Source organism: Ruditapes philippinarum, unplaced genomic scaffold, assembly GCF_026571515.1.
Source record: "Ruditapes philippinarum isolate M1 unplaced genomic scaffold, ASM2657151v2 ctg183_1_1_1_1, whole genome shotgun sequence".
Taxonomy (NCBI): domain Eukaryota; kingdom Metazoa; phylum Mollusca; class Bivalvia; order Venerida; family Veneridae; genus Ruditapes; species Ruditapes philippinarum.
Genome location: NW_026859131.1, coordinates 29841 through 55231, shown reverse-complemented (window position 1 = coordinate 55231; position 25391 = coordinate 29841). Strand labels below are relative to the sequence as shown.

Below are 25391 nucleotides of genomic sequence, written 5' to 3'. Positions count from 1 at the left end.
CTCCATTTAAACATGGATTATAACGTAGTGACGAACATACCAGATCTAGTCACATAAAACCTGATCGAGTATGCCAACAACCAGACAGTACACTTGTAAACAACAATAGCAGAAAGAAACATGAATATGTCCAAATGCTTTATTTAGATGTATCTAAACTGATAAGGAGATAACACGAAACATTGATACATAAACAACATCAAAAATATTTGGCTAAAACGAAACATTTTATTGGCAAACGCAGTCAAACATCAAAATCATTACATGTAATACCGTTATTCTTTCCAATTGAAAAAATAAAATAATTGGCTAATATACCTTCTGATATCAATTATCAATAAATGTGAATTCTATTTGTTAAATACACATATATCATAAAGCAAAACAAAAATCTAAATCATATAACATGTAGAATTCATTATTTGAATGTATTTATACTGCAATTAAGACAGTTGAAATAACGACTGACACTAGCTTTCTTGTAGCTTTTACAACACATTTAAAGAAAATAGATACTTTCTACTTAAATGAAATTTATTGTAACAATTAATACAAACAAATGCTTTTGATAGAATAGAAGTAGCATTTTCAAAAATGTTCGGGCCAGTTAAAGAAGACAGTGTCATTCAAATACATGTTACAAGAAGATGAGATATTGAAAGAAATAGAATTATTCTCACTTAAACGTCAGACGAAAAAAGTGCGTGCAGTAGAAAATCAATGATGTGCCAAATTATTATAAGTATTCCTAAAACTGTTGCCATGGTGCCATAAATTTGAAGCTCGTTGCCAAAGGTTATCATCGTGTGCAGCGTCTTTAACTGGATCAATAAAAGCCGAGTTTTCTCGCTCCATTCTTAAACCATAGGCAGACTTTCCACTTCTGGCTTGAGAGACAGCGGATGTTCCATGAGGCTGAAAACATTAATATTCAAATGTTTTTCATCAACGAAAGTACAATATAATAAAATGTCAGAATACATTGGTTTGAGTAATTGTAGATCTAGTGCAAGCCTGTTTAAGAAAGTAAATGTTCACTCATTCTCACCAGAAGAAATAAGAAAGTAGTTTTATGATGAAACATAAAAAAAATAGATATGGATAAAAAAGCCACAGAATAAAGTCAAAAAGTGGCAAACATATCCTACAGAACAGTACATTTATTATAAACACCAAGCTTCTGTATACCTGTATATCATCCATCAAGTTGAATATAAAGCAGAACAGTGCCAAAGTATGTAGATAAGACAGATACGTTTATTTTTATCTATTTAAAAGCAATTGACAATGTGCAATACCTTGTCGTCCTTGTGGTCGAATGGGTCCTCCTTAACTGAGGGGATTGTGAATGCTTCAGGATGTTCTCTCCGCCGGCCGCTTCTCGCCCTTTTTTCGTCTTTCCAGAACTCTTCGGCTTTTTTGAATGCTTCTTTTTGGTCTTGAACTTCTTCACTCTTAAATGCAGAATCATTTCAAAGTATTTTTAAAAAGCAAAGATGAGTGTTTTCAAATAAGTTATTAATCTATTCTCGAAATGTTTTGAAAAATGCATGTTTTTGTCATACGATTTCAGAAGGAAAAAGAAACAATGAAAAATAAATAAAGTTCTTGACTAGTCAACACAAACAAGACATCTCTTTACATCACTATGTCTGACCCAAGACATGTTTAAGTGTGTGTTAAACATGCATAAGAGTACATATTAAACCTACATCTCCTTGTACTTCCATAGGATGTCGGATCCTTGGTGTTCTTTTACGGTTCTTTCGGGTATTTTCGGATGGGGGGTCTCCAAAACGGCGGCGCTCTCCTGTCGCCGATGTACCTGAAGATCCTGAAGGTATAGTTCAAACTTTGTTTCAAACTGACATTATATAAATGAAGTGTGAACCTGTATTAATGCAATACTTTTTCTATAAAATAAAACTAAAGTAGTAAGTTTTAAACATTTAGACTTTGTTTTATATCCTAATTATGTAAATTTCTTGTCATATAGTTACATTCGATTATAACATGCAAGCATTATATTAGTCATCAAAATTAAAATAATTTGAAAAAATATTTTCTACTTGAGATCACTTTACATAGACAGACTAGACATTATACATACATAGCGCATTGCCTATGCTTTCAGTGTATATAGCATAGACTGACTAGACATTATACATACATAGCGCATTGTTTATGCTTTCAGCGTATATAGCATAGACAGACTAGACATTATACATACATAGCGCATTGCTTATGCTTTCAGCGTATATAGCATAGACAGACTAGAAATTATACATACATAGCGCATTGTTTATGCTTTCAGCGTATATAGCATAGACAGACTAGAAATTATACATACATAGCGCATTGCTTATGCTTTCAGCGTATATAGCATAGACAGACTAAAATTATACATACATAGCGCATTGCCTATGCTTTCAGCGTATATAGCATAGACAGACTAGAAATTATACATACATAGCGCATTGTTTATGCTTTCAGCGTATATAGCATAGACAGACTAGAAATTATACATACATAGCGCATTGCTTATGCTTTCAGCGTATATAGCATAGACAGACTAAAATTATACATACATAGCGCATTGCCTATGCTTTCAGCGTATATAGCATAGACTGACTAGAAATTATACATACATAGCGCATTGCCTATGCTTTCAAAGTATATAGCATAGACAGACTAGAAATTATACATACATAGCGCATTGTTTATGCTTTCAGCGTATATAGCATAGACAGACTAGAAATTATACATACATAGCGCATTGCCTATGCTTTCAGCGTATATAGCATAGACAGACTAGACCCTATACATGTTTATGGTATCAGAGTATATATCATGAACGTAAAGCATATGAACTTCAAAGTCATTGAAATACTGTCAATCTATAAATATAGGATTTTGTACTTATTATCAATCTACCTTTATCTGGTCGTTGAATGCTTTCACTTCCTTTTCTGTCCACCATGTATTTATCACTGGGTGCGGTCCGTGCGGTCTTGGCGTTCTTTGCGAGCTGAAAAAGATATATCGAAAATGTGTTTTCAAGATGTGTTTCAATGACGTCATGATGAATATACATGTATATAAAAAGAAGAAGAATTTAATTAACAGACTTTTTAAACGAAATAATTGACACAATACTATACTAGTAATCATATCGCTTCTGATATTAAAGATCATCTATTTTCATCTTTAAAGATATTAAATGTTACTTTATATATGTGCAGTCTATATATGTATATTTAATTGTGACTAGAAATTCTTGGCACATGCTTTAATATTGTCCGTCTGTCCGAAAGCTGTACATGCATCAACGTTTCCGTTCAAAGACAAAATAAGAAAACGACGTAGAATGCTGGTCAAAAGCAAGGGTAAGTTTTGACAAATTTGATACAGTATTAAAGGATGCGCCATAATTTCTCTTTTTTAAATGTATGTGCTCCATTGTGAGGTAAGGGAATCACTCTATTTCATAAAAAATACTTCCTCTTCTTCACGTTCATTTATTGGAATATTACAAAAAGTGATCTTCGTGAATATACATTGGTATTATGAGAGTGACTATATATATATATATCAAGCACTCAGATATAATGAGGTCATAAAATAACGAAATTGTTTGAGATATAATGAGGGTTTGTTTTTTTGTTGTTGTTTTTTTCTTCATCTTTTTTTTATTTTGCGAAACAGAGTGATTTCCGTATTACGTTTTTGGTTGTAGTTTACCTTTGACCATACATTCATTCAATAGAAAATATTTATTGGTGAAATATGATTATTTTTTTCTACAGTCGAAACGTTTTTGTTTTTTTTAATTCCACATCTTAACCAAATATCGACAAATTAAAATAAAATAAAGATAATCTACAACATTGTGAATTAGCAGAAATGAATCCTTGTCAATTAGTTTCAATCACCTTCTAGACTTATTGGTAGCAGGAGTAGAATATCCCTGGCTTACCCTTGCTTTTATGACCTCATTTTCAATCTCTTTCATTTCTCTTTCTAATTTTTCCCTATGCTCTTTTTCTGCATTTTCTGATTCTTGTTTTTTTATCCGTTCTAAAAATGGAGTTTCTCTCATACTAATGGTTCGGCTCTTAGTACCGGAGTTTACTCGAGCACCCTTTATATTCTCTTTTGCTGACCTGACACGCTTCTTCTTTTTGTGCTTTTTCAGCTTAACTTTCTTGATACCGTCTGCTCGTTTCTCGTCATCAGATTCTGTTTCAGTTTCTATCTTTTTTTTATATGCTATGCTTGGTAAAGTTGCCTCTTCTGGTTGAATTACAGGTGTGAAAGCCCTTGATAATCTCGGAAGGCCCAACTCGTCATCAATATCATCCATGTCAAAACCGCTATCTTTATCTTCTTTTTTATTTTCTGCGCTTTTTCGTTCAATAGCTTTAATTTCTTCATCCGTGAAATGAAGCTCATTTTTCTCGTCTGTAGATATTGGAAGAAACGTTGATGCAAGTGTAGCTTCGTTTTCGCTTTCAATAATTACGTCATCAGATATATAATTTACCTCGGGTTCCTCAACAGGCGCAACTCCACTCCTTCGTTCAATGCCATCAAGACCACCTAAGCCACTTCCACCTCGTGACGTCATTGATATATGAATGGAATTTTCTCTGCGGATGCCCATTTCATCTTCCATATTCAATCTAGCATCTCCGTTCATGGCACGTGGAGTTTTAGAGCCAGCAATTTTACCATCTCTATATAAATCTCCATTGACAAGTCTTTTATTTGCTGGCTGTGTTTTCTGTAAGGGCATTTTGTCGATTTCTTGTTGCTTTCTCTTTTTATAATAATGCCAAATCAATGCTGCACAAACAATTATGATTATAAGAAGAATCAATCCTACTGCAAGTCCAGCAGCCGATGCCATTGAAAGAACGTTCGACGAAGTATCGTAAGCTAGGAAACAACACAAAAAAGTAACACATTAAAATGTTCCTGATTGGAACGACAAGAAACTGAAGTTGAATTATTGTATCTACAATATACTTTGTGTTGCATACTATATTAATTTCATATTATGAACAGAACAGAACATATTATGATAGGACCGTTATTCATTTCAACATTAGCGGAAGGGATACATTAGTTATTTAAAGTACCTTAGAGAAATTAAAATACAGTTCGGGCTTCATTACCTTTTGTAACAAAAATTGTAGACCATTATAGGTATATGGCAGAGATATACAAATTAAAATCACAAAATAAAAAGAATATATTGCAGCAATTGTAAAGATAAAAAGGATAATTAATATCGATTTAGCTTTTTTAGGGAGAACAGTAGTTTCCATTTACTTAATGAAAATAATAAAGATGTCTTATAACATATCTTTGTAAAATGTTTGAAAAACTGTCCAACATATTATACACATGGACCGACGTATCTTAATAATGATATATAACATGTACTTACGACACGAAGCTGAAAGCACGAAAACATAAAATAAATATAACTTGCTGAAAGGCAATGTAATATTTTTTAAGTTAAAACTTATATGCTTGCTGAAGGAAGAAGTTAAGAATGCGATTGTTTGATGTTGTTGATGCAAAATGTTTAAAAAAAGGTGTAAAACGTGCCAGACATGACACTCGACTGTCTACGCCTTTTTATATAGATACTATATAGACATAAATTGTTTGTTTAGCTTCACTTTATCAATGGCATAAATTAAAAAAGAGTATGGTGTGACTATGATATCGAATGTAGAAATGACTGAGTTACCTGTCCGTGAGAAGACAAGGACTGCCCCAGGGGATGAGACAGATGTTGTATTCTGGGTAGACGCGCATTCCTGTGGGTACTGAGTGGCATACGCTATTGTGTCCGATTTTGAATAGACCTAAAATATCAAAATATGGATGAACATCCGTAAGTTATACATATTTTCATTTGAAAATGTATCACAGGGATCAGTCAAATGTTAAGTTTGTTTTCTCCTTGTGCAGTATGTGTTTTTTATTGTTTCATGTTGGTATGTTCACTGTTTATACGGAAATTTCACATAGATATGATCAAACTACTTTTTCATATATACGTATGCATGTGCCATGGATAACCACTCCCACTCTTGTTATCTCTTCTGTTCTCATTTATAGATAAAGAAAAAGACTGACATCTTCAAGAACATATTACTTAATTTAATTATCAAGTATCGTATACTCACATAACAAGTAAATCTGTACGTCGTGCTTTCATCTGTTGATGTATCAGTATTGTACACATACATATATGTAAAATCGGTGTCACTTGTGTAGTGAATGCACTTCAAAACACCGGTTGCTGAAAACATTAAATTTCTTTTATAACGTTACAAGATCCTAAATGAGTTACACTTGTATAGTTTGTAGTTTTACCGTTTAATATTATTTAAGAGTAGGTACAGCTTGTTTTCAAAGTATGAACTCATGTTTAGGATGTCACCTGTAAGTCATTGAAATCAAACATATTTGACGTTTCTTTGCCACATAAAATATTTTCAATGGCAGTTATTAAACTAGAATTTGGAGAATTTAAAACATACCTGAATATGCTTGTATCGTTGAACAAGCAGTGTAGTTATACGTCATCGATGTGGCGTCACCGCCTTGACATATATCGACATAACTTCCGGTTGTACAGGAAGTCGTCCCGCTGCTCGTGTGGTTGTATGACCATTCTCCGCGAATATCAAACGGAAATTGTATCATAGAATTCAGTTCATTTCCTTTCAAAGTATACAAGAATTAACAGGTTACCACATATATCAATTATTTAAACATGTCTGGTGATTCTGTCCCGATACACAAAGAAAAAAAAAACCGGTGTTTAACTGCTAGGGGCTGTACATGTATATGAAGCTGTTCTTTTTAATGTGTACATGTTCTCCCTTCAATGATAGGGATAAAAACCTTTTAAGGCAACACTAATAACGCATTTTAGTGATACTTTCTTGTTATGTTTTCTTTTAGTATTGTGCTAAATTGACAATTCACATACAGATTTTATTATACAGCAAGATTATATATTAGAAAAAAATACGGAAATCGTAAGCAACATAATGACATCATCTTAAGCATGCAACTAATTCATAAAGGCACCAGAATGACGTTATAGTGGGGGTTAATAATGATTATTCGACTACCGATGTAAACAAAACACAATCCAGTCTGACAACCTAATTTGATAAAATCATTCTCCAATAATAAGATGAAACATTTTTTCTTATTATTATTTGTTGTTGTTTAATATTCGTTATTTGTTTAAACCTTAGCGTAAGTCGTCTCCCATATTTTGTCATGTTAGAATTGAAATAATATTTATCTAAGCGGTGTTCATTGGGCATTTAACACCTATTTGTCGTTTTGATTCTAACAATTTAACCACTCGTGGTCTCTTCCTAAGTACCAAAACTTCGAACCGGTGTTAAATAGCTGATAAACACCGCTCACATCGATATTATTTCTTAAAAAATAATTTAAGATTCTCTCGATTATTTATAAAAGAATGTAAAGTCATTTTATTTTCATATTTGTTGTGTTTTGATATATTGACTACGAAGGCCTATCTTACATGTACAATAAATTAGGAACTTATCTAAATAGACTTGCAGCTATATGTACATTTTCTAAATGTTTTTGTAGTTTTGCACAACTGTCATTGCTTTCATTACATTTGAATTCTAATAGCAAATGTCAAATAAAAAATATACCATCGTTTTTTAGAAAAATATTTTCTGATCCGGTTGCATAGGTTGTCCTATCACATACTGTGGCAACAGTTGGTGTTGTAGCTGAAGTCACCAATGCTGACTTAAGTCTTTCATTGTTAGCATCTGTGTTTTCCACTGTAATTAATAATTAAACAATAGACAGTATCTTTTTTCTGTTTGTAATCATATTTCTTTAATTCATTGTCTATCTTTTTTATATCTTTGCTAAAAATATTTAGACGTTTATGAATGTATATATGTAAACTATTTAGACGTTTATGAATATATATAAAAAATATGTTAAATATTTAGACGTCGTTTATGAATGTATATATGTATTCCTTAACTATTATTTATCATACATTCTAAATTTGTCTCTTGAGCAGTTCTTGTAAATGTTCACAAGTAATACGTATTAAATATTAAAATGCTAATCACTTACCTGAGCCTAGATAATATATGTAAAAACTGTCAGATTTTCTCTCAGATATCTGTATACATGTGAACACTTCAAATTCAAGACCATAGTAAGTGAAAGTAGAGGATCTAAAAATCAGACCGTAAAATATTTATTTGATATAGATCTCTGACTGGATCATCTAAAGCATGATTATTTCAATGAAAATAAGTCAGTATTCTTTAAGTGTAAAACTTACATTGTAATATTGTTTAATATGTTACCTACAAATTATGATTATAGGTGGTTGCAGACAGAAAGAACTTACAGTTTTATATCAAGATCGTTAATTGAAACGTATAATTATGTACCATAATTCTTTGACTTTACAGCCATTAAAATGACATGACAATAAAAACGTACTTGAAGACATATTTATCCCCTTCAGAAACATAACATGATAAAGACAGACTTCCAAATTTGCTCGTTTTGTAGGATGGTATAGTACTAACGCCTGATGTTGTTGTAAAAGTGATGGAGCCCTTGGTACTGCTGTACCAAGCTCCGCTCAGGTCACTTGGTAGTACACAAGTGTCTGAAATAGGTGTAGCCTAGGTAATTCAGAGACATAAATATACAAGTTACTAGTTTTACATCAGTTTTGAAACAAGGAGAAGCTGAATTATACAATGTTTATCTATCTAACATTTGAATGAAAAAATAAGATTTTATAAATGTACTGAAGCGTAACTATGAAATGCTGTTGTCTTTTGAACATTATGATAACAATTGAAAATAATGTTCTTGGTTACATCAGTTTAAGAAAAAAACAAAACGTTATGATAAAACCCATTTCCGTTGAATGATACAAAATTAGTTACATACCTGCATAATGCACGAGGAGGAAAATCACTAATGAAATGGATGCAACCCAAATTTTCTTCATTCTTCTACCATTTTGAATGGTAAAATAAACTCAAATTCTAAAACATTTCCAATCCGCCATTGCAAGAACGACTGTATCTACGGTATTCGACGCATGCGCAAAATAAACATGCATATATTTACTTACTCTAACAATTGAGATCTACAAAAATGAAGTAAACTTACTACAAAAGAACACCCTATATCATAATACATGTAGGATTTAATCATTTGAACTTTTTAATCGTTTAAATCTGTAATCTAGCATGCCATAGAGAATGAACCGGGGTTAATCTGATAATCCGTTACGTTTGTGTCTCTTTAAAACATGTATATATTTAATGTAGAGCTGACAAATGTGAATTCGAAAGTCTTTATAGGTCCGAAGTGCATTTATATCAGTGTCGTACATTAGTTAACGTGTGAACATATTATTGTGAGTTTCTTTGACGATGATTTCAAATATCACAAAACAAATTAACTCGGTATATTACTTCTGTCAAAATATTTATTCATTAGATACATCTTTGTTTTCATATCATTTCCTATTTTCATTCATTTAACAGACAAGTCCTAATACGGCAGTTTATATAAACATGATATTTTTGTCGCTTCTGTTCAGTGGAAGCAACAAGGAAAACATTATAAAATGCTTCTTAGTGTGAATATAATAGAGGTTGACACACAGACAAGACTAATTTGAATGTAAATATTCCAGTTTGAAATAAAAACATTCATTAAAATTATTAAATTTCGTAAATTATTTTCAGACTTACAAGTCATTCATGAAAAGAGCTCCCTTAGATATCACCAAATTGAAGAAAGTTTTATGTCTTATATTTTATTATTAAAAAAACAACAAAAACAATAAAACAACGACAAAAACAAAATACTAGTAAAGATTCAAGTATAAAGCAAACTGAATAGGCATTTTAATTTTGTAATTTCCGCTATTTACATTTTAAGACGATGTTGATACATCATTGATACATTAGTGTGTAACTCCAGTTTATCTCAATATAATCTTCTAACATATCTATTCTAAATGTAACGTACCTATAAACTATTGTTCATATACATTCTGAAAAAAGTTGACCAAAATATGGATGAATATTTGTTATTGTCCCAATGGGGATGAAGGGAAATAACTTATTTCAATATAAACGTATAATCAGTCTCTAATAAGAGTTATTCCTCTTCAATTATTGTTGCATGTGTTGCAACTACAACCGGTTCAGGTTTGTTCTTATTATGTTCGACTCTTACCGCTGAACGAACTAAATTGACGAAAGTTGTGAAAGGTTTACTCTGCCTGGGCATATTTTCAAAACTAACAGTGTGCTCTTGTTGATTTTTATGTTGGTTATCAGGTCCTAGGAACCATGCTTTGTTCTGCTTCTTTGGTTCGTAGTGCCAAAGTTGTGCTGTAAGATTCAAAGCTATCTGGGTTCTGTCATATGATTTATGTAACATTTTACGCTCATCGACTTTAAACGAGGCAATACTTTGAACATCGAATTTATCCGGTTCTTCTACAGATGGCATTGCACCAGAAGTTCTTCCATACGTACCACGCCTTTCTCGAGATCGACCTCTTTTACTTTTTCTGCTGTTTGATGGCCGTTTGCCAGATGATACTTTACTTGTTGCACTTGCCCTTTCAGAAGTCGGTAAGGGCATGCTCTTCCAAGTACGTAAAGGATTCAAATATTCTTTACTTGGATCAGGTCTCATATCTATTTCCCATTTGCTTTGCCATCTCTGAAAGAAAGAAAGGTACCGTGTACATTCGGGTTCAATGGCTAAATCAATACGTGATTGTGGTTTTCTAGCACATTTCTAACTAAATAGTGTAAAATAGTTTTAACAAGCTTAACAAAATTCTAGATGGTCATTATTTAAAAATAAGCATGTTACAGTTTTGACATTCAAAAATATATACTTTGATTGATAGAGAACTTTATTAAAACAACAAACGTTTATTTCTAAGAAATGTCTTTTTATCAAAATTCAAATAATATAAGTTTAACTTACAGGAATCGGTTTGTTAATTACAGTAGTTTCCGTTGGTTCCTTGTTCAGGTCAGCCATTGTAACACTTCTACCTTGCTAAAACATATATATCGAAGTATTGCTCATTTTTAATGATTAGAAATATGGAGAACAATAAAAAAGATGTAAAAGTATGTTAATATTAAGCAGTTAAAGCATTTTCTTTTGTTTATTTTTCTTTGCAATAAAACTCTGAACTTTTTATGACATGGAATTACTGTGTATATCTTTCGACAATAAGAGCGTATTCTCTATTTGATATCATTCTATCACTTTACAATAACAATTAACTTTAATTTCATTTTGTTTGATGATAAATCGTGCATTTTGTCTTAAATATAAAAATTTACCTGTCCAAGAGTTGCTATAAACTTCGCATCTCTTAAACTTTGAGATGTTCTTGGTCTTTTTCGTATGGGTTCAAGTAAGTAGTCATTCACTTTTCCGTATTTTCGTGGACGTTTCTGCTTTTCTGCAGGCTTTTTCTTCCTACTGAATTTTGCACCCATTCTGTCTACCATTAAACTGACAAAAATGGTGAACTAAATCAACTGTTTATTTATAAAGAATGATAACACGAGCTTTTTTATGTATTTTAATATATTCATCCGTGTCAAAAGACAATTGCATTTAGTTGACTGTGTACATGCCCATGTAAAATAATGGACTAGGAGAACAAATAAAAAAATTGACCGACTTAAAGATAAACTATGCTCAAATCTTATATTTAAAAATATTGATAATTGCTTCACAGTCTTTTTGTACATATAAGATATACATGTTACTTTTACAATTCATAAAACCTTATAAAATATGGTTTCACATTCATTTTACGCAGAGTTCATATACATAAAAAAGTTGGGTAAAAAGTCATTATTCCTAACGAGCTCTTATTTCGCAATGCTCTGTGTTCAGTGTTGCAATCGATCCGATTCAAAGTGACACCTATTATTATTTGTTATCGAGCAATAAAATTTAAAATTAAAAGCATTATTATTTTAAAGTATACTTACAGTTTATGTTAGTCTGAAAATTTTCTCTTCGAATATCTTTGTTATTCTGTTTGAAACAATTTAATGTGTGAATGCGAAATAATTCACTTTTTCTTACGCCTTAAATGTATTATGTACTAACCTTAGTTCAAAATTTTAAAAAACAAAAGCTAGACATGTACTGAATTAATTATTAAAACCTTCGTATTAACAAAAGATAAAAACAATAGCGACGCAATCAACGGGTTGTAATGTGTTTGTTTTACTATTGTACATGGTGTCGTCTTACTTGTATTGTGGTCTCGATTGATTACTATTGTTTTATCGATATTTAAAAGACATTCTTCAAGTTTTGGGCTCATTGAGCTTTTTCTTTCTTTTGATTTTAAAGGCGATAGGTCATATAATATACATGCATTTGCTATTTACTTCAATATTTCGTATTAAGAAAATGTTCGACTTGTTTCTTTAATCTTACTCTCCTGCGTATCGGTCGAATGTTTCATTTCCGCTTACTTCCAGTACTTATACAAAATATTTTAGCATTTATAACTAAATAAAAACACAATCATGTAGTAAAGTCTCAGCTTTAGTTTTTATTCAATAATCTGTTTATAAATAAATATGTTGTTAATCAGAATTATAAATGTATTACATCCTTACATATACGAGTAAATTTCACTCGAATAAGGTTATATAGATAATGATAATACATTCTTAACAAAAATATATATATGGCATTATAAATTATTTTAAGTTATCTTTTAGTTCTATAGATAGAAATCGTATGAAATGACTGAACATACTCAAATGTCAGTTTTTATTTTCTTAAACGGACTGATTTCTTTTTTCTGAACCATATCATCATTAACTTCAACATAACTTTTATATTCTCTTTTTCTCTTGCTTGATGTCCATTTAGTTCCTTTCTTCCATAGTTTATCTAATTCCGAATCATTATCGTACAGCCAATCTTCTGGAAAGAATAGTTCTGTATGTAAGCTTATAATGTCATACTCAACATGTTCTAACGTTTTTACACTTTCACTCTTAGTTGTTTCAGACTTAAAATCTGTATAGTCATTGCAATAATCAGTCATTGAGATGGACACATCATTATCATCTGTATTATGCAGTATGTCATTACATATTAAGTGTTTATTATCATTTGTGATGCTTGCTGTTGATTCACCCTTCTCATTATTTAAGATGTTTACAGAAGTATTGTCCATAGAAGATTGTGCGCACGAAAGAATTTGAAGCTGCTGGACTCTATCGTCAACAGGTGCAACTTTTCTCTTATTTGTTAATATACTTTCAAAAATATTAGAGGGCTTGACTTTCAACAAAGAGTCACAATCTTTTTTATTTTCAGAAGTAAATTCGTCCTTATAATCAACCTTAAGTGGCGCAATATCAATTTGTTTTCTCAAATCATCAACATTGATGTATGAACAATTCACCGAGTTCCCCACATCATCAAATCTATCAACGCTATTTGTTTCACTTAGACTTTTAGATGATACAAGTTCATTTTCCTGCTCGATAGTCACTTTATTTTCATTTGCTTTGCAGCTGGGTTCTTCCATAATTATATTTTGAAATAATTTAACAGGCGTCTGCGATCTTTGAATGTTTAGTTTTATTGTGGACATAGTTAACTTCGGCCGCATGACTGCCTCCCATTTGTACTGCCATCCCTAAAATATACATCGAAAAAATATATCTCTTTAATAGCAACTTCAAGGTTAAAGTAATGGTATCTTTTTTATAACATAATAATCTAACTTTTATTAGCATTAAATGATGAAAATAAATTTTAAAAAACGACAAATATAAAAATTAAGATATCAAAAAAAAAAAAAAAAATAGAATTGCAGCATTGTTGTAAATATAATTTTGTTATATATTTCAAATAAATGAAATTTTAGCTAAAATGTACATATTCCGAGGTCTGAATATTCAAAAAGAAAAAAACACAATAGCCCCATATTTATATACAAACAAAACCCCACGCTAAAACTGTTAAACCATCACAAGAAGCTACTAGACATAAATACATCCCAAAGACGATAGGAAAGTTGAATAATGAATAGTCAGAGCATGGTTGTTGTAGTCTTGTTTGTTGTGTGTGACAGGGTATTAAATGTACAAAAAGAACAAAGAAAGCAAAAAGGGTAAGTATTTTGTGTCAGATTTAGAAAAAAAACATGAGTCCCGCTAAGGCGGGGCAATATACGCCCGAATAAAAATTTGTTCGAAGAATCAAATTTTTTCTTTCAATTACAGAAAAGACGCTTTCTCAAAACTTGACCGAAAATGTTGTCAATACTAATAGGAGCATTTTGACTTAATGTACTTAATTTTTTAAAGTTTTGATAATGTCTATACCAGGCAATGCTTCATGACAAATATATGAGATCTGGGCATTATTGTTTTTGCACAAAAAGACTGCATGTATTTTCTTATACATTAGTCTACATAAAGCATATGGCATTAATTTTTTAGAATAATAACGTTATTTCTTTTCATGCAATTTAAGATAAATATCTTAAGTTTAAGTTTTCAGATCATTCGTTCACACTTTTTCCCAGAAAAAATATTCTTATTGAGAAAAATGACCTATAAATGGGGTTTGCAATTTTTTTTTTTATAAACTTCAAGATATGTTTATCATAGAAAGTTACATAAACTAAGTGACCCCAGGACGGGGCAAAATTCTATCCGATGGTTTTCATTTACATTACGTTTTTATAGAGGCCCAAAAGTCAATGCTATATGAAAAATATCTAAGCTCTGGGCATAGTAGTTTCACACAATAAGACTTTAATGTATTTCTCTATATAAGTCTATTAAACAAGTCAATAAATATTTACCCAAGGGCAATTACTTACATGAGTTTTGAAGAAGTCCACAAGATAATGGCATATGTAAAATACCTTAAAGCTGGTAATTGTAGTTTCACACAAAAGGCGGTATTTCCCTACATAAATATAATTAAATCAAATGACCCCCGGGACGAGACGGCCATTATTCACCCATGAGGCATGACTTCCACTTATTTTGTACAGGTCAAGGAAATGCTTAATGTCAAGTATCTTAGATATGGGCATTGTACTTTCATACGATATGACTTGATAGTCTATATAAATTCTATATAAATCAAGTGAGCCCCGGGGCGGGGTCAGTTATAATCTGAGGAAACTCGAACAAACGTTTTGCTCATCGTCTCACTATAAGTTACATTTCTGCCAAATAGTTTTAATTTCCTTCCATCGGTACAAAAGATACAGAGCTGACACAAAATTTTGTAATTAACAAATAAATGTTAAGTGTGACCTTGATCTCAAGAAGATCAAACCTACGTGCTACAATTTTTCTCACTATAATAAACATTTCTCCCGGGTAGTTGTAATTTCCTTCCATCGTTTCAAAAGATACCAGTGGGACACGGAACAGACGGATGGATGCAGGTGGATGGATGACCAGGTGCATAAACATATTCGCAAAATGACTTTCAGGCGTGTAAAAGTCGGAACATTTGAATGAATTTGCAGCAAACATATCGTGTTTAAATTGTACCATGGATACATTTAATCTTCAAAATGTGGTGACGTTGGGCGAACTAACTGTGGCTTATCTCTTTTACTGGTCTTTGGTTTTCTTTTCATCTTTTCACGTTCAATAATGTCTAAACTACTAGAACTTCCTTTTCCTACACCGTTCAATCCTACATAGAATTTATTTCTATTTTTGAAATACTCCATGTCTTCTCTTGAACTATCAGGAATCTTTGGTGTTTTTGTGAACCATTTTGGGTCCCTTTCTTTTTCCCTTTCTTTTGGAATAGAAGCAATCAGATTCTTTATGACTAGAAAAGCATCATCTCCTTTCGGTGATTTCTTGTTCTCCATTAGCCAAGCAGGGTCGTCAAAAATGCTTGCATTAGATGCACTTAAATAACTATTTCTACTACTTGTGTTTTGCAAAGAGCCCTGAAAGCGAATATCACCTACCGATGCGGTACTGTGAGATGTAAAAACTGTTGACAGGGCTGTAACGTCACCACCGCTCAAAATTCGGGTTTGATTTGGATGTTCCTTTGGCTTTTTAGATGGGCTAACTCTACCTTTATGTGACAATAAGGTATTTTCTCTAGACAGTGGATTTTCTTTAATTGTGTCTAATTTAGATTCATTACCAGGCATTGGTATTGACTCAATTGACCTCATTCTAGGAGAGCCTCCAAATTTTCCTGTGCTTGCAGGAATACTTGGTGTGGCGTGTGACTTTTCAGTATACTTTGGTGTAACGGGGCTTCCTGATTGTTCTTCCATTTTATCCAGTTTGTTAAATATTCGAGGACTGTCCTTGAATGGAATATCTATGCTCTCAGGTAAGGATGTTGATAGAGTATAAGCTTTGTCTAAATCGGATAATTCATCAAAACGAGAAATTCCACTATCACTTGGGAAAGACTGTCGCATTCGCTTTAACATTTCTTGTGTCAGTCTGGGAGAAGTTTCACATTGATCGGTTTCCCACTTCTTCTGCCATGCCTGGAACATAATATGATAGTAGAATTAAAGTAATAATTTTTTTCATTGCCATTTTACGCACATGACATTTATTTTGACTGTAAAATATGGACAATGTTATCACAATGAAAGTTCTAGAAGATCAAAGTCATAAAAATTGAGTTCAACTATTTCAGCGGAATAAAATACAAATATTACTTCTTTCTTTGGAGGAACGTAAGTCTGTCCATTCACTATAACGATTTTATCTTTCTCCTCTTTATGAAGTCCTGATATAATTTCCTCAGTACTTTTCTTTTTGATATCGCCCTTATCTAACTTTTCAACAGACGATGCTCTTCCAAGCGATCGTGGAGTATATTCAGTTATGGAAAGTTGTTTCTTTCTCTTCCGAATCTTAGGAGGAGGTACTGGCGAAGGTTTTCTCCACACTTTTATGTATAAAATAACCACTACTATAATGATGATGATAATAATGCCTATTACAACACAAACAACTATGATTATTGTAGTGTAATCCCTTTCTTCTGGTGGTGTATACACTGAAATAATAATAAATCATGTATCATATTTCAAATTCAAAATGTTTTTTTTTCTGTAATTATAAGCATGTAGGTAAAAAACTAATAATAGGTTAGCCTAGCTTGATAAAAATATCAGCTTCTTGTACATATTTTAAAAGATTCTAAAGTTGTAAAGTATTTCGCAGATGTTGGTGGTATATTGGACTGGAAAGTCTTATAATGACTTTATTTTATCTTGATTGTGGGGAAAACTTTACCTTATGTGAACAAGTTTCAAGTTCGCTTCCTGGCACTTACCAGTACTCGCACCATAGGAGAACAAATAATAATGAACCAAATAACGCTCGAACATTCGACCCTTTCGTGGAGTGGCAGACACCTTAACCGGTAGGTGACTCTTGTTAAGTTTATACATGTTACACTTGTCTGAATAGTGATAATATTCGATAATTTTGGTATTCTGTTGTTTCGTTTCTGTATATGTTAAGTTAAATATAGAATCATTGTTCACAGCACTTACACAGATCAATCATAACATATGTGACTCCCGTTGAATTTACGGTAGATGGCGTCTGAGAAAAATGACAACTCTGGGGATTCTCAGTAACTCTTAGTGTTTCTGCATCCTTTTCAAATGTCTGACATGTAAATATATACATGTATTGACAACATTCGATACATCAATGAAAATATTTTTATGTTTTCGAAAAGAGCACGAATGAATAACTATTTTGTTATTTTCATGTAAAATTTGTTAGGACATACATCCGCTGAAGTAATTCTTTTATGAGAAATCAAAAATATTAAAAAAGATCTTTGTTAAATTATTGTTCATCATTTTTACTATGTATGTTTTCTTTATTTTAATAATATGTAAAATATTGAAAAGAACCGTGTAAGGGTTACTTACAAAACAAGATGAGAAATCAAAAATATTAAAAAAGGTCTTTGTTAAACTATTGTTCGTCATTTTTTTTACTATGTATGTTTTCTTTATTTTAATAATATGTAAAATATTGAAAAGAACCGTTTAAGGGTTACTTACAAAACAAGAGAACAAAAATGTAGAAGTCTCGTCCGTGTTGGTATCATTATTATACAGTGTAACATAATTGTATCCGTCTGTTTTACTGTAGATACACTGTAAATAGCCTCCACCTACAGCATGATCACTTCATGTAGTTTTAAAGTATGTCAGTGTATGTACCAGTGTATTTTAAAAAGCATATTAATTTCAATCTGATATAAATTATGAACTAATAATATCATTTTGTATAAAAGTCATTCAAAACAATGAGTGTGTTTTTATCTACGCACGAGATACTTAGTCGTTTACGCCGTAGGACCGAGATACTATGTCGTGGCGACGAGTAACTAAGTCGTGAGAACGAGATACCTAAACCCTGCGTGCGAGATAATCAGATTACACTATAATATATATTTTAATTTTTTAAATTTAGAAAATATTCTGTTTAAAGTTTTACATAATCTTTGAAAATACTGAAAAAAATAAACTTGAAACATGTCTTTAGGATCATTTCCAAGGCCCATAATTCAGACATTGATTTTGACTAACTTATAGCCCTTTGTGGGGTCAATTCTGTGATAGAATTTGTCAGTTTGTATGTACAACGGCCTACGATACCTAGAGGGTTTATTTTATTTGGTAGGTAAGGACATTGCCCATGGACAGTAGATAGCCTATAAGGATGTTTGAGGTCCATGGGCAAGGTAACCATGACGCTTCATGTATTAAAATCCTTGTCTGATGAATAATTTAGGAGGAATAAGCCATGGTTTATATAACCTAGAAAGATCCTTGCACCTTATCAGTAGATGGCACCTAATAATTTTGAGGTCATTCGGTTAAAATCAGAGTCACAATGACCATAAATGTAACATTATTGACCAATCAATAACGTGTATAAATGGCACTTTTAAAGGCAGGTGAAGTAGGGGCATCCTTGTTCTATAGCACATGTCTAGGTTATTCGGAAAATTCATATAAATAGTGTCATATGATTGGTCATTTATCTCGTTCCCACGACATAGTATCTCGTTCCCACGACGTTAATTATCTCGTACCCACGACTTAGTAACTCGTGGACACGATTTGGTATCTCATTTTCAATTTTGTCGTGTTGGGCTGTCTTTAGGGATTCTTATTTTCTTTATTTTATCGCCACCTCAGCGTTGTTTGTGCCGTGTGGAGGCTGTAAAATGTCGCCCCGTACATTCAATCAGAGATGTTATATTTCCGATCCTTAAAGATCGTTCAGCACGATATCATTGTCGTGCTTGTGGTAATTTAGTTCTTTCTATTCGGCTTTTTTCTTGTTGGGTGGTTCCAATATTCTTCACTTGAATACCGTTGAATCACCCTTAAGATATGTGGCCTGCCTTTTAAATTTGTCTTTTGACGTTTTATATGTGATATGCAGGCTTCATAACCTCTGATCCCCTTTCAAAATTCCATTCTATTTAGTTCCGCCCATTGTTTTCTCGTTTAGGGCACACGCATATTTTTTACTTGGGGACCATATGCCGCTTTTCATGGAATGGCACTTATGTGTCACATTGTCGGTTCCATGATAACCGCCATATGAACACATCTGGGGATGTTTCAAAATTCAAAATTGTACCAGTTCATGTTAAATGTTGAATTCTGATTAAGCAGGTGCTAGGGGACGTGGACGGTAGTTGAACTTGACAGTACCGTCTATGAACAAGCTCAATCAAACCGAGCCTACAACATTTTTAATTTTGTCGTGTTGGGCTGTCTTCAGGGATTCTTATTTCCTCTGTTTTATCTCGCGCCCACGACTTAGTAACTCTTGGCCAAAACATAATATCTTATGGCTACGACATAGTATCTCGACTAATTATCTCGAGGGCATGCCTTAGTAACTCGTGGCCATGACAAAGTATCTCGTGCGCACGAGATATATAAAAACACACACACACATGTCACCTTTGTACCACAGTAGTTAGATAATATTTACATGCTAAGATAAAAACTGCTAAAGGATGGTGAGTTGCGAGTAAGTCTTATTGACTTATTCGTTGACCTTCTTTAATTATAGACTCGATCAGTGATTATAGAAATAGACAGAAATCAGACATTTCCAATTTAGGCCTTCTCACAGGAGCGAAGACTCAAAAAAAACATTTTAATGGTTTACTTACTATTAAGGTGGCCAGTTACACAAGCTGAGTAATTAAACACGAGAGCACCACTTGATCCCTCCATTTGTGATCCTTTACACTCGGTTACACTCCTAGTTGTCATGGTGACATTAAATGTTGATTGTAGATCACTGGGACATGATGTCAATGCATTCATCACCTCGTCTGTTTTGTGAATTTAATGAGTTACGAATGTGAGAAAAACAAAATATTATTTCAATTCTTCTGAAATATTTAAATGCCGAATATCTAGAAATTATTCATCCATTGATGAGTAAGAACTTGATCTCACTGAAAAAGTGTAAAGGTGTACTTAGTTTCAAACTTAAAACGCAGAAAAATAATCATGGAAAGATTTAACATCTACCTTGCTTGATCAGAAGCTCATACTCTCCGGCAGTGCGGGAATCGCTACGACTACATGCTTGTGACAGACTCACAGTGTCACCTGAAGCAGCTGGAGAGTAAAATCTCACACCGGACCCAGAATCTAGATCTACAACACAACAAATGTAAATATCATCTATATCAATTTTATACGTCAATCATTTTACCATTAGTCTGTGGAAAACATTTTATTAGTTTAAACAGGTTCTGTTAATAGTTTTGTTTTTCAATTTTTTAAAGGTTATTTTCAAAGTTAAATGTCTGAATAATAGCTTAACGTATTAACTAATTTAAATGACATGGATAGTTGATAATGACTATAATAACTCACTGCTATCCAAAGTAAAGTAGTATTTGATTGATGAGATTTGCTGCAAATTCATACATAGATAAACATCTACAACAATATTCGCCAACAAGTTGTAGGATGTCCTGAAACATAAACATTCGTGAAAAACATAGGAACATACACTACAGTCATAACTATGATTCAATGATTAGAAAGGCTGAATGCGTTTGTGGTAAGCTGTCCGTATATAAAACGATAACAAAAAGTTGAATATTCACAAAATTGAGTGCACAAACAAAGAAATAGAAATAGTTTCTATCTTTACATCAGTATTAACATGGCGACTTTTTTTTTATATCTCTTCCTTTTTTTATTTCAGAAAGAAACAAAAATTCTGATACAAAGTGTACCATAAAAAGGCTAGATTGATTGACAGCACTTAAGAATTTAAATACACAATTTTGATTTGAATATATAGCCATCAATCATATTTACATGTAATTGCTTAGAATATATCTCTGAGTAACAAATAAAATATACTTACATGGACACATATTGGGATCCTGATGAATCAAAACAGGTGAATGTTAATGGTGTTGCAGACAGATCCGATGTAAAACCTGTAAATGTTTGGTTATTTATAAAATTGAGTGTCCCAAAGCTTGTGCTGTACCATTCACCAGTCAAATCGCTAGGAAAAGTGCACACACCTAGGCAGTAGGAATAGCTTCCGAAAATAACCATAAATTGTAATACTAAACTCATCTTATATATCACTACTTCCTAACTTTTATATTGCTTTTATTATATCATTATAAAATACTATTCAGTAATAAAGACTGTTAATATATGTATTTAAATGTCAACATATATGGTTTCTCTTACGACCGATTACTCGTGGATCTAAATTGACCAAAGATCTTCCAATTTGAAATTAATTAGTATCAACTTTCGCCGTTTTAACGCGATTTTCTTTTGATCAGCCAGTCGAGATTTTTCAACACAATGAATAAAAACAAAAGATCATAATGCATTTGTTCATAATTTTGAATAGTGAGCGGTATGTTATTTGTACTTTTACTTAGTTTTCATTGGATATGTGAAATACAATCTTTTGTCAAAAGTTAAATATAGATATTTTAATTCTATTTGGTCATTGAAGATGAAAGTTAAAGTTAAGATAGAAATTTCTTTTTTTAACTACGGGGGGGGGGGAGGTGTTGGGTATCAACTTACTTAAATTAATTATTACCCTTTAACTAGAGCTATCCCTGTAAAGACGGACTAGGTGAAAAGGAAACGTCGTCTATTCATTTAAACTACAGTTGCATGTATTTATTGCCAAAAGGGCGAAAGTATTTCAGGCGAGTATGTTTTCTTAAAGATCATAAATCAATTCTACAAAACATACAAATATTTTCTTTTGATGTTATGAACGTATTTCATTTTCATAATTGAATACAACATGCGCAACTTTTCTCAGTACTGGATAATATGGTACAAGCAAAGTAGAAAGACGTGGGTAGGGGTGTTGGGCTAATTCTGCATAACAGCTTGGTCAATTCACCTGCGCTTGCGTTTTTCAAGACTTAAGTGAATATTTGTGATGTTGTTAGAAAGGTTCGGAATATATGTATATTCTGATTTAAAAAATGAAATAATTAAGCTCTCCGATAGTTTTTGAGATATGAACTATAATGGAATAAAAAATTTAACCCGTGCAAAAGGGACATTACTCTAATTTAGAATAAATCCCCTTCTAATACTGCGGTATATTGTGCACGCACGCACGCACGCACACACACACACACACACACACACACAAACGGCGACAAAACCGTCATCACAATAGTTCCATTTTATTTCTTCGAAAAGTCTAGCCAACCAATAAAAAATTATCTCAATTGAATACAAGTTCTATAATAAGAAATTACACCGTTGCAGTAGGTCTTATGCACAACCTTGTTGGTATTTTTTGTTGTTGACAGAGGACAGTCACCATTTCCGTGTGTTTTGGAGTCCAATTGTTAATGATATACAGTCATACACTTCATCCGTTATTTCAGGGGTTTGCCTTGAACAATTTGTAATTTCATCGTTCTTTTGGCATGTTTTACTGGCGTCCGCGCCGAAGCGCGACGCCCCTTATGGATCGAAATCAGATTTTGTGAAAGGGCGGCAGCAACTTCTTGGGCCTTTCTTCGGTCATAATAGCCGATCATTCCGATTGGTATGAGGGTGTTTGATTATCAAAAATGAAATGTCGCGAAAAATGAATAGCGAACTGGAGACTTTCGCAATGCAAACATATTCAAATGAAATTATCTTATCCGTCAATTAATCGCGGTCTTCGGGGGTTTTTTATTAATCATTTTGTAGTACAAACAGTGGGTTATTGTGTATTACTGTACCGATAAATAGAATGATGACCTTAACATTGTGAAAGTCCGAAAATCTATTTATAGAAGTAGTTTTAGTTTAATGAAACGGTCATTCGTGTCGCGCTATGGTTATAAATAATGAACAGGATAATTTTGCAGGAAATGAAATATGAAAAAATGAAACATATTCAAACAACTAATTGCACTTTGGATGTTATAGACCTGTATATTTTGGATATTATCGTTAATATTGATAGAATTCAAGTTCCTGTGGAAAATAAATATTCTTATTTCTAGCATGCCTACCAAAGTTCATGATGAACAATGTCTTTCGTCCGCCCATTCAAAAATATTTTACAATTCTGGTAAAAACCAATTATCCATTGAAAAGTTTATAAGAATATCTGGTCATCAGATGTCTACTAGTTCATCTTCACTTGCTGTATTTTTGCATGGACGCCCTTTGATGCTTTGCATCAATGCTTTTCTTGGTTATATATAGTATAGCGACGATATGTATAGCAGGATATCAACCGAGTAAGTGTATTTTACGGTGGCACAAAGGTGACATGTGTAGATACTATGTCGTGGCCACGAGTTACTCACTCTTGGCCACTAGATAGGTAAGTCGTGACCACAATATACTATGTCGTGGCCACGAGTTTCTAAGTCGTGGGAACGAGATAATTAAGTCGTGGGCACGAGATACTTGTAGTGCCAACGAGAAACTATGTCGTGGCCACGAGATAGCTAAGTCGTGGGAACGAAATAAATAAGTCGTGAGAACGAGATAAATAAGTCGTGATAACGAGATACAATGTCGTGGTCACGAGTTATTAAGTAATGGGCACGATATAATTAAGTCTCTCAGTATCTCGTGCCCACGACTTAATTATCTCTTTCCCCTGACTTAGTAACTCGTGGCCACGACATAGTATCTCGTTCCCACGACTTATTATACTCGTTCCCACGACTTATTTATCACGTTCCCACGACTTAATTATCTCGTTCCCACGACTAAGTAACTCGTGGCCACGACATAACATTTTGTGGTCACGACTTAACTATCTAGTGGCCACGAGTCAGTAACTCGTGGCCACGACATAGTATCTCATGCGCACGAGATAAATAGAAAAAAAACACACGTCACCTTTGTACTATGTCGTGGGGACGAGATACTATGTCGTCGCCACAACTTAGTAACTCGGGCCACGACATAGTATCTCGTTCCCACGACTTATCTCGTTGCCCGTGGCCACGACTAAGTAACTCGTGGCCACGACATAGTATCTTGTGCGCACGAGATATGAGACAAATGTCATCTTTGTGCCACCGTAGTATTAGCTCTCGAGGTGTTTCATGAAATTCGTGACCAGGTCTTTAAATAGATATTTCCTAAATTGAAATATCGATGTACGAGACCGATATGCAACTTACACATCGTCATAGTACTTGCTTGAGCAATGGCTGCTGATAACGACACAGACAAGCGCTTGATATAATACACAAAAATTATTGTTATTTGCTCGGGGACTTGACATTGATAATATTGCGACTATTTCTATTCATGAAAAGGTTTGTCCAGGCAGTATCTCCTAGCACCAAATTACATTCTGGAAAAGACTTTAAAGGTTTATAGACAAGTACGTTCATGTCCCAGACAAAACAATTCTGAACTGAAAGACTTATCTCAAGTTCCCCATTATAATGCATTTCTTATACCCAATCTGAATATATTCCGTTTCTCCAGCCTAAATTTTAGTACAATCCAGTAACCCTTGTTTTTTTTGTCTACGTGAACCAAGTGTACTTGCATAACTGTTCTTTATTTGAAATAACCCCTTTTTCTAAACAAGTGTGTATCACACTATGCGTTATTATCAATATAGCATGTTACTGGTGTATATATAACAGCTGAGGAACGTCAAATCACCGAACCTTGCGATAACAAAATACTAAGCATACCATTTTCTTAAATTTTATTTATACATGCA

At 32.8% G+C, this 25391-nt stretch overlaps 2 protein-coding genes across 2 annotated transcripts; both read right to left on the bottom strand.

Annotated features, from left to right (window-relative positions):
• Nucleotides 1-126: 126 nt before the first annotated feature.
• On the bottom strand, nucleotides 127-21918 carry LOC132755367 (uncharacterized). The gene is made up of 24 exons (XM_060746239.1): nucleotides 21561-21918; nucleotides 21059-21159; nucleotides 20708-20836; nucleotides 20341-20505; nucleotides 18200-18312; nucleotides 17675-17792; nucleotides 16829-17172; nucleotides 15689-16651; nucleotides 12927-13792; nucleotides 11451-11625; nucleotides 11083-11157; nucleotides 10315-10809; nucleotides 8548-8735; nucleotides 8170-8273; nucleotides 7728-7862; nucleotides 6561-6743; nucleotides 6204-6319; nucleotides 5762-5879; nucleotides 5453-5461; nucleotides 3977-4938; nucleotides 2935-3028; nucleotides 1713-1834; nucleotides 1299-1454; nucleotides 127-915 (listed from the first exon to the last, which is right to left on the bottom strand). The coding sequence occupies exons 1-24, from the start codon at nucleotides 21779-21781 to the stop codon at nucleotides 718-720; spliced, it is 6150 nt and encodes a 2049-aa protein (XP_060602222.1). The 5' UTR covers nucleotides 21782-21918; the 3' UTR covers nucleotides 127-717.
• LOC132755357 (uncharacterized) lies at nucleotides 9548-12265 on the bottom strand. Its single transcript, XM_060746227.1, has 4 exons — nucleotides 12114-12265; nucleotides 11451-11625; nucleotides 11083-11157; nucleotides 9548-10809 (listed from the first exon to the last, which is right to left on the bottom strand). The coding sequence occupies exons 2-4, from the start codon at nucleotides 11619-11621 to the stop codon at nucleotides 10237-10239; spliced, it is 819 nt and encodes a 272-aa protein (XP_060602210.1). The 5' UTR covers nucleotides 11622-11625; nucleotides 12114-12265; the 3' UTR covers nucleotides 9548-10236.
• Nucleotides 21919-25391: the final 3473 nt, after the last annotated feature.